The sequence below is a fragment of the Cyprinodon variegatus genome, unplaced genomic scaffold (genome assembly GCF_000732505.1).
Source record: "Cyprinodon variegatus isolate N-32 unplaced genomic scaffold, C_variegatus-1.0 Scaffold81, whole genome shotgun sequence".
NCBI lineage: Eukaryota > Metazoa > Chordata > Actinopteri > Cyprinodontiformes > Cyprinodontidae > Cyprinodon > Cyprinodon variegatus.
In genome coordinates this window covers 921113-931378 of record NW_015150534.1, presented here as the reverse complement: position 1 = coordinate 931378, position 10266 = coordinate 921113, and the positions used below count along the sequence as shown (strand labels likewise).

The window sequence follows — 10266 nt, the reverse complement described above, 5'->3', positions numbered from 1 at the left end:
TTGTAGGTTTAATGGAGTCAAAGGGCAAAAAAAAAAACAAAATCCAAGAATCAAATAAAAATTAACAGATGTGAAGAGAAAACAAAGATGGGGAGCCGAGTAACAAGGAACCAACACTGACGAACTGCACAGGCAGAGTATATATGGGAGGCAGAACAAAGACTGGAGTAATCAGCTTATATGGAGCAGGTGTGGGTGGAAGTGACTAGAAGGGAGCTAGGGGAAAGGAGACGGACACAAGGGGGCAATAGAGAGTAATTTAAGAGTGCTTAAATATAACACAAAATGGGAAATGAACCAAAGATCAACAAAACAGAATTACATCAAAGTCCAAAAGGAGAGAACCATAATAGATAGAAGAAAATAAAATTAAAAAAAAATACACTAAGTCAGGCTTCCTCAATTACGGTCTTTGAGGTGTAGTGTCCTCTACTTTGATGAATTTTGTTTCATTATTTTTGCCAGCAACGAACACATTTTGTAAATTAAAAATTCAATATAAACATTAATCCAGAAACTAGACATTGTAAAAAGTTTTAATCCTAAATAGGTTTTGAGAGTAAATTTGCTGTTTTTTCAGATTTATTTTCATGAATTGCATTCTTTTCAAATTGCGTTTTATAGATTGCATCAAGCCCAATACAAAAGCTCACAGCAGACCAATAGAAATGCGCCTTCATTCCTCAACCCAGAGGAGAGCCCGCACCCAGAAGCGTATAGAATGTGATCGGCAAAATGCAAATTGAAAAGAATGCAATTCTTGAATCTCAGACTGAATATAAAATATTTGAAAAAATAAAATTTTAAAAGTAGATATATAATTTTCTTTTATTCTTTTGTATCAAAAGAATAAAAAATAATAAATAAATCTAAGAAAACAGCAAAGTTGCACTTAAAGTAGTACTATAGAACTTTTAGTTTTGTTACATTTTTGGCTCCATTTTCTTTTTGCATTTTTTTATATTTCAATTTACTAAACATGTTCTTTGCTTGTAACAATGCAGGAACAAAATTAGCTCCATACAGGTGCAGCAAAAGGAAAATAAAAGTATTGAAATCTGTAAGGGGAGAATATCCATTTGTATTATCGCCCCAGCTTCCATATCATTGGCTACGTTTCAACAAATGCAAACATACGACAGAAAAAGGTTGTCGTGATCCATATGAAGGCAACGCTGCAGCTGGAGGAAAAAATCCTGCAGTGCTGAGTCAGAGCCTCCATTAATTGGATGATGGGAAATGTGTCAATTAGAAATTCTGTTCTTTAATTATCTGTTAATTGAAGCAATAATGTTTGTGCTCCAAGAGTTGGGAGAACAAACATGTGAATAATGAAAGAAGTAATTGCTCTTTATGAGACTGTCAGGGAAACAGAAAATAACGACGTGACAGATTGCCAGTTATCTTCAGAAAGTTTGTACCGTACACTCCGATAACTGATTCAGCTTATCGACGAGCCGTAGCACATCAGCCACATATTTAAACCTTCATATGTAAAACCAAATACAAAGATATGGAATCTGTAGCAGAACGTGAAGTTCTGCACTGCAAAAAATGGAAATCTAAATGAGTAATTTTTGCTTGAATTAAGTGCATTTTTTCTTAAAATGAGGAGATAAGTGGAATTCTTTGCCAATGGAACTAGACAATTTACATTTAAAATAAGAAAAAAATGCTTTGTCTTATTTCAAGTGCATATTAACTAATTATCTCATTTTAGGAGTAAAAATATTCATTCCATTGGAAATCATCTTATTTATCTGCTTAAATTAAGGGTAAATACACTTGATTTAAGAGGTTTTTTACTTATTTCTAGATGTTTTTTCCAGTGTGTGTCCTTCTGTGGTTCATGCGGCCCTATGAGGTTATTTCTGGACTGATGCTGAACATTAGAATAACTCATTCCTCACATGTAGCTTCAGGGAGGAGGAGCTGCTTCCCAGAAAAGAAGGCTCACATTTCCCTCGCAGTTTTGAGGCATCTATAATCACAGTGGAATAGGTCATTTGCAATAACATTTAACAGGCCCCAGAAGAATCAATTTCCTTTTGTCACTCAGTAGCCAATGATTGTTGTAAACATCTCAACTTGAGGCCAGGAAACCCTTGGACAGAGCATTAACTCGATGGCTGGTCGTGAATCAAATGGTCCTGTTACAGCAGCAGCAGTCTGTTAGTAAAAGCATTATGTTAAACTATGCTTCGGCTCCCCGAGCACAAAGCATCTAACGTTATAATGTCTTAAAAAGCTATTTACACCATACTGCATGGCATGTTAATATGTACAGAGACCTCTACATTTGCTACCAACACAAACAAAATGATATAAAAATGCAGTAGCATGATCTTGTAATGAAAAAATTGACTAAATTCATAAGAATTCCTCATATATATAAAGTGTCCCATGTTATTGGTAGCGTCTTGGCTATTCTGATGAATATAAAGTACATGAAACTAAAAGCTTTTTTATGGAGTGTCTTTTACAGCTAATTTGTAATCCTATCTCTTGTACCTTAGATGTTATTATGATTACAGCTGAAAGAATAAATCAGATTAATCGATTATTGAAATAATTATCAATTAAATCGTTAATCCAAGACAGACCTAATTCTTTAGGGTTGTCCGGCAAGAAAACCTTATCACTACCGGGTGTCTGATAACTATTTCAGGGTCAGTCTACAGTGTGCTAACAGCAAAATCAACAAGAACAAATCCGTATTTTTCAAATTAATCACTGAAGACATCCTAGATTTTCCTGTAACCCTTGCTAATAAGAAAACATGCACTTATTTAAGCATCCATGCTGTCTAATTTAAAGATATAGTGGACGGTCTTTGAGCTTTGAATTTGGGGGGGGTGTTACTCATTGGTTGTGCCACGTGCCAGTATTTGTGGTGTGCTAACCTAATGCCAGTGCACATGCTCTGACTTTACAGGCACACTTCTAGTTTTGATGTATCCGGTTAAATTTGGTTGTAATGCCAAATTGGGAAATTGTTTCTCGCGATGATGGAAGAGCAGGTGGGATAGACTTTTGTAGTTATTGAAAAGGTGGCTTAGGGGTTTCTTAGCTACATTTCAGGAGGAAAAGCATCCACTTTACATTTAATGAAATATGGCTCTTCATGACATTAATATTAAAGAACATTAAATGGGTTTGGTTTTAGTTTATTTCTAATGACATGGGACACTCCTAGATGGCTTCCAGAGGCACTTACCTTTGCAGTCCCGAACCAGTTTCCGTCATGCTTATCCCGAGCTAACCTGACTAATCCCAAGTTCAACAAAGCATATGACGTAACAGAGCAACGACGAAGAGGAGCCAATTGATAGGTCAAACTCTTGCCGAAACCAGTCGGGAGAAGAGCAAAAACATCTTTTCCTCTGAGAAAAGCCTCCAGAGCAGTGTTTTGCTCTTCTTTCAGTGAAGAAATACTCTGTAATTCCGATAAAACTTGCTCGATAGCCACGCTAATGCTAGTTTCATCGGCTGAAGCCGCCATGTTCTTTAGACTGAACTGTCGCGCTTCTCGTTGCGTCACACCTCAACCCGCCTCAAAGCCAATGCTGATTGGACGTTCGTTTGGTGAATGGCTCCAAATTTTCTTTAACGGAGAGTCTCCAGACTGATTAGCGAGTGAAATCTTGAAAGCTTGCGAGGGGTGGCAAAGACTGGCCTTCCTATCTAGTTACCCCCCTGAACAAATTGAATTATTATCTAGAGTGATCATTTCCAGACTCTTAAACATGCTCTTTGAATTTTGCAATAAAAGTTTTTATTTTTTTTTTACATATTCAAAATGCTTATTTATTTAGAATTGTTAATTTTGTTAGAGAATCCTTCTAGATTAACCGAATAAATTAAAAATATTATGGATAGATTAATTGATCACTAAAATAATCAATGGTTGCATTCCTAAATATGACTCAAAGGCCTATTCCTCAAAAGAAGAAAAGACTAGAGAACAGAACAGAACATTTGAGTAAAGTTGATTTTCACTCATTAGGGAATTGCTAAAGAAATTGCTGCTCTCATAAGCGTGACCACATGTGCTGTCAGGGCTATGATTTATGACTTTAAAACAAAAATCCAGGACAAGAAGTCGTATTTATTGTCTCAAAAAAATTAAAGAAAAGGGAGGTGGTGAGATTTGTAAAATGAAACCAACAAAGATCAAGCTACTTGTCAAAAAAATGAATAAACGTGCAGGAAAAAATGCCTTGCGACCTCTGCTAGGTACAGTTGATGATATTTGGGTATATTGACCTTTGACACTTCTTTGTATGATGGAGGGTACTGTCAGAACATTATAGATAGACAGCAGTGGACTTTGCCAGGAAACCGAAAATGGGTCACCACTGGGTCAGGATAATGATCTGAAAACATAAAACCAAGGTGCCGAAATCAGGGAGGCCTAAATTTAATGTTGTGGGCCAAATTTTGTATATTAATGAATACATTCTTTGTCTCTTTCTTCTTTTTCTAGTTTACGAACCAGATGAAGACGCTCCTCTTCAGGATTCCATTACAGAAGAAGATGGGGAGATCGAAACTCAAACTGAAGAAGAGGGCTCCGAAAAGACCAGCCCCAAAGCATGTGACGACAGAGAGCTGGACAACAAGAGCGTCAACACCTACAGCAACCAGAACTCCCCCGTCAGCGTCCTCTCCAACCAAGAGTTGGAGCTGGAATCTCGCCTCAGCGACAGCAGTGACAGACTCTCAGACTTTAAAACGTCTTCGCCGCCAGAGAGCCAGAGAGACGAAGAAAGTCGAGGTTCAAAACATAAAGAGGAGACGGGCAGCAGCCTGGAGAAAATGAGGGCAGCCTATGCAAACTTTCTCTCTGACTCCTACTGGACGGGAATCGGTGTGGACTTGAAAACGGGCAAAACTACCAGCAAAGCCAACTGTGACAGCACCAACGGGAGCAGCAAGAATGAGTTTGACTGGCACCAGGATGCGCTCTCAAAGACCTTGCAGCAAATGCACTCGCCTAAACCAGCTACCAAGCCCAACTTGTTCAGCTCGGTCCACCTGTACAGGCAGACGTCCAAACCATGTGGTTCAGTGTTCACAGGAGCCAGCCGCTTTCGCTGTAAGGACTGCAGCGCCGCCTATGACACGCTGGTGGAGCTGACCGTCCACATGAACAAGACCGGACACTATCAAGACAATAACCACAGCAAGCAAAGTAACTCCTCTGCCTCATCATCTAAGTCTCGGAAACGTAATTTGCAAGACATGGAAGGGAAGGAGGATGCGCAGAAAGTTTTAAAGTGCATGTTCTGCGGTCATTCGTTTGACTCGCTGCAGGATCTAAGCGTGCATATGATCAAAACAAAGCATTACCAAAAAGTGCCTTTAAAAGAGCCTATCCCAGTAATCACACCCAAACTGCTGCCGCCAGCAAAGAAACGGGTGTTTGAAACAACAAGGCCCTGCTCTCCAGACTCCACTACCGGTGTGTCAGGGTACGCCGAGGCGCAGCGATCCGCCACCCTTTCCAACGCCAACAACAATCGCTACGGATATCAGAATGGAGCCAGCTACACATGGCAGTTTGAGACATGTAAGTCTCAAATTCTTAAATGTATGGAGTGCGGAAGCTCTCATGACACACTTCAGCAGCTCACCACGCACATGATGGTTACCGGCCACTTCATCAAGGTCACAAACTCTGCATCCAAAAAGGGGAAACAGCTAGCGCTTGACCCCCTGGCTGTGGAGAAGATCCAGGGTGTCGTTGAGCCTGCAGCAAGCGATACGGAAGGAGAAAAGGTGTCCCTAAAAAGCCTCTCCCCTAGAAGCAACGACAAAGAAAGCCAGGGGGAAGGAACATCAGACAAAGCAGAAGAAACAGAAATGACAGATGACAAGCAGGAGAGTGAGGATCCAAAAGAGAGCAACGGGGCCTTTAAGTACCCTTATCTCCGTGAGGAAGACCTAGAACAAGAGTCGAGTGGGGGAGGGGACATCCTCAAATCTTTAGCCAACACCGTGGCTTCAGCTATTAATAAGGCCCAAACAGGCACCCCCAGCTGGAGTGCCTACCCGAGCATTCACGCTGCCTATCAGCTCTCTGGCATCATCAAAAACACCCCTCTCTCCTCGTCGTCTCCCGTTCAGCTAAAGCAGACATTTAACCACAAGCTGAGGCCGATCGCCCCGAAGGGGAAGCTGTACCACGGTGCTTTGGGAGTCGAGCTTTCCCAGGGGCTACATCAAAACGTGGACATCAAAAAAGAAAAGGTTGGCATTAACGACGGTAAAGAAAGTCAGAGTATAAAGTTTGATCTGCTGGAGAACGATGACAGCGATTGTCAGGATGATTCCTCCTCCTCTTCAAAGCTCGATGCAGACTGCATGAATGAAGGAAGTGAAGCGATCAAAGGCAAGTTGAGCCCAGATTTCTCTGACAGAGGCAAGACGCCGAGCCCCGCTGCCAGCAACGGACGCAGCACTACATCAGAGCCTCTCAGTGACACTCCAGATATACTTGGCATCAACCCTCTAAGTGCGCTACAGTCAGTTCTGAACAATCATCTTGGCAAAGCAAATAAGCCCAATAACTCAAGAGCGGATAAATTATCTGCTCACGCCCAGTCAATCTTTGCAGAGTTTAACCGTAGCAGCGAGAAGCCACCTTTAATGCTTGGAAGTCCTCCAAGAAACAGACCTAATAAGACTTTCCTCATGATTAATGATGACCAACCAATAGATCTGACTAAATCTAAGCATAGCAAGGCGAACACCTTGTTGCTAGGGCCTTCTACCCCAACGCCGCAGAAATACGCTCTGTCTGACATCGCTGACATGGTTAAGGTACTTCCTAAGGCCACAACACCAAAACCCTCCTTACCATCAAGGATTCCGACCATGAAGCTGGAGTCAGACGTCAGACGCTTCGAGGACGTGTCGGCCGAGGTGTACTCAGTCCACAAACGCAAGGGCAGGCAGTCCAACTGGAACCCACGACACCTTCTAATCCTGCAGGCTCAGTTTGCCTCGAGCCTCTTCCAGACGTCCGAGGGGAAGTATTTGCTCTCAGATCTCGGCCCTCAGGAAAGGATGCACATCTCCAAGTTCACCGGGTTGTCAATGACCACCATCAGTCACTGGTTAGCGAATGTAAAGTATCAGCTGAGGAAAACGGGAGGAACCAAGTTCTTGAAAAACATGGACACCGGCCATCCGGTGTTCTACTGCAACGACTGCGCTTCCCAGTTTAGGTCACCAACCACGTTCATTTCCCATCTGGAATCCCATCTGGGTTTCCAAATCAAAGACATGTGCAAAATGCCGGTAGAGCACCAGACGAAGGTGGAGGAGCCGGAAATGCTGAAGGCCCTCAGCGTCAGAGCCACCGACTCTCTGGTGTCAGAGGAGGACATTGACTCTAAGTTTAAGTGTAAGCTCTGCTGTCGGACATTTGCGAGCAATCACGCGGTAAAGCTCCATTTGAGTAAAACTCACAGCAAATCCCCAGATAACCATTCACAATACGTGGAAATGGACAAGGAGTGACGTTTTGTATGGATACTCTTTGTATGGAACTTTTATCCCTTTCTTCCTTTTTTTTTTTTCATTTTATTACACGGGTCAGATATTTCAACCAGTTTTTTTTTAATTTAGCGTTGTATGGTCTACATCATCATGACTTTTGGCAAAAAAAAAAGAAAGACACACTGGTTCAAGACTCTGTGAGGAAACACTAAAATACTTTTTGCACCCAGCTCAAAGGCACCACCAGTAATGAAATGTATTACTGCTTGAAGAAACATAAATGCTGATGTTTGCATGCAATAGCCCTGGCTATGACTACTATTTATTTGTATATGTCAACTTTCAATTGTATTTTGAAGTAAAACAAAAAAATAATAATAATAATGAGCTAATTGAACTACTTGTACGAACTCTGTGACACAGTATAGCTGCGCAGATGTGCAGTTTTTGAAGCAGGTAGCCCGAAACATCATCACACACATGGAGAACTGTAGAGTGTATCGCTATATCAAGATGTTTTGTGCCGCAACGATAGAAGAAGAACATTAAAAAAAGCACTTTAATAAATGTTTAATCACCGGTTAAGACACAGATTATGTACATTTCTCTAAAACAATTAGATTGTTTGGAAGCCAGGACGTTTCACATGTACATATATTTTAGGAAAGCATTAAAAAATAAAGTCAGTTTCATGCAACAGTGAGAACAACATGACACCTGTGATTACCTGCACCTTTTTTTACTTATTCAAATAAAGAGTTAACATTTGATAACGGCTTGTTTTTGTGTTTTGTTAATTGCATTTGTCGGTCCCACTCTTTGCAGATGACGTTATGACGCTGCAAAGATTTTATCGGTCACTTGAAAATAAGCCTGTAACAGTACAGACCTCAGAGTGCTCAAGTAAAAGTAGCACTGTTTTAAAATGTCTACTTGAGTTAATATAAAGCATGGCTATCAAAGACAAACAAGTAAGAATGGAAAAGTATTTGGTATAAAGGCTACTAAAGTACTGAGTAACTGTTTTACTATTTAAAATGATGCAATAAGATAAATCCTAAAAATACAAATTCACTAAAGTACACTCAGTCACTAAAGTATTCATTTAGATATATATATGAACTGAAGTAGGTCACTTCAAATAATTTTATTATTTATATTTAATTATCAATAAATTTTATGTTACTATATTTTTATTGAATGGGTTATTGTTCATTTCCTAACTCAAAAGTTTAATTAATTTTTAAAACTAGCCCTGGATCAGGGGTCTGCAGCTCCAGGGCTGGATATGGGCCTTTGGACCCTCTGCAATGGCTCTTAATAAAGGCTAAAAATCATATGGAGAACTAGCTAATGTACTATAATAACAAATAGAAGCTTTATTGGCTTTTAAACAGAATATTTGAATTTAATTTTCACAAAAGAACCAGAAAAGTGTTTTTTAGAGCTTTTTTTTCTTTTTTTTTGGTTTAGAAATTTTTTTTTTCTTTTTATTTTTTAAAAGTAATCAAATAGAAGATATAAAAAAGATTTTCCCTATAGAAAAAATCTGTGCCTCATTTTATGAATCGTTTTGCGTTTTTCCTAAAAGCTAAAATTAGAAATAAACTGTAACTTATTATGGCAACAGATTTCCTATGGCAGATGTTAAACACATATAATAGGTTTTGTTTATTAAAAAGTTATGATATATTGTGCAGCTCTTAACAACTTTTACTTAGCCAGACTCAAAAGGGCAAAATGGCTCTTTGGATATAAAAGCTTTCAGACCCTTGTCCTAGATAATAAATGTTAAATTTACTTTTAGAATTTACTTGTAGAAAATTCATGGTCCTTGAATTTTCTGAAATTGATAGCATTTACCTTCTGCTATCACTGTAAGTATCATCTCTAGCTACTTTCAAGTGTTTTATGTTTTTTTTCTTTTTAAACCTTTACCAAAATATATGAGATAGAATGTTGCAGGATTTTAAGGACCCTTTGGATCCCCCTACTTATTTCATGGTAAATGTATTTATTTTTCCATGTTTATGTGTTTCATGGTACATTTTGGTCCCTCATATACCTCAAGGACTCACGACCCCCACTTTGGTCTTTAATCAGATTCGGATCCCTGAATCGAGACTTTTTAAGCCCCTAGTGGCTAAAAGTTAGGGCTGCTTTAATGTGGTACAAATGGCTTTTCAAAGATACTCTTGTCATCTCCTCAATCACATCTCACTATATTTGAATTTGTGGAAAAGTGCAGTAAAAATGCTCCTAAAAGCGCATTAGTGCAAAGTAACATAACAGAATAGATGTAGCTATTTACCTACCGTGTTTCTCTTAAACAAGAACAAATAAAATTATTTAAATTATTTTATCCTCTTTAACCAAAGTAGAGAGTGAAACAAATCTTGGTGCAGTTCAGTGAAATAGAATTTGATTTGAAACTTTACTTCAGTAGAAACTCACCTTTATACGACGGAATATTAGCACTAGGCTAGAGATTTTTTTTTTCTTCTATTTCGAGAATAAAGTTACATAACCAGAATAAAGTCGTACAATTTCGAGAATTAAGTCATAAAATTATGAGAATAAAAGTTGTAACATTATGAGAATAAAGTCAGAAAATTACGAGAATAAATTTGTAAAATTATGACAATAAAGTAAAATTACGGGAATAAAGTCATAAAATTATGAAAATAAAGTCATAACATTATGAGAAAAGAGTCACAATGAGAGTAGTCGTAAAATTACGAGAATAAAGTCATAAAATTA

At 38.9% G+C, this 10266-nt stretch overlaps 1 protein-coding gene across 1 annotated transcript in view; it reads left to right on the top strand.

The window, feature by feature from the left end:
- The window catches only part of tshz2 (teashirt zinc finger homeobox 2), a 100872-nt gene extending 92613 nt beyond the window's left edge, over positions 1-8259 (top strand). The window contains exon 2 of the mRNA XM_015373149.1: positions 4487-8259. Within this exon, the coding sequence (XP_015228635.1) occupies positions 4487-7527 (3041 nt within the window). The 3' untranslated portion in view covers positions 7528-8259. The remainder of the gene's footprint in view (positions 1-4486) is intronic.
- The last annotated feature ends 2007 nt before the right edge of the window (positions 8260-10266 follow it).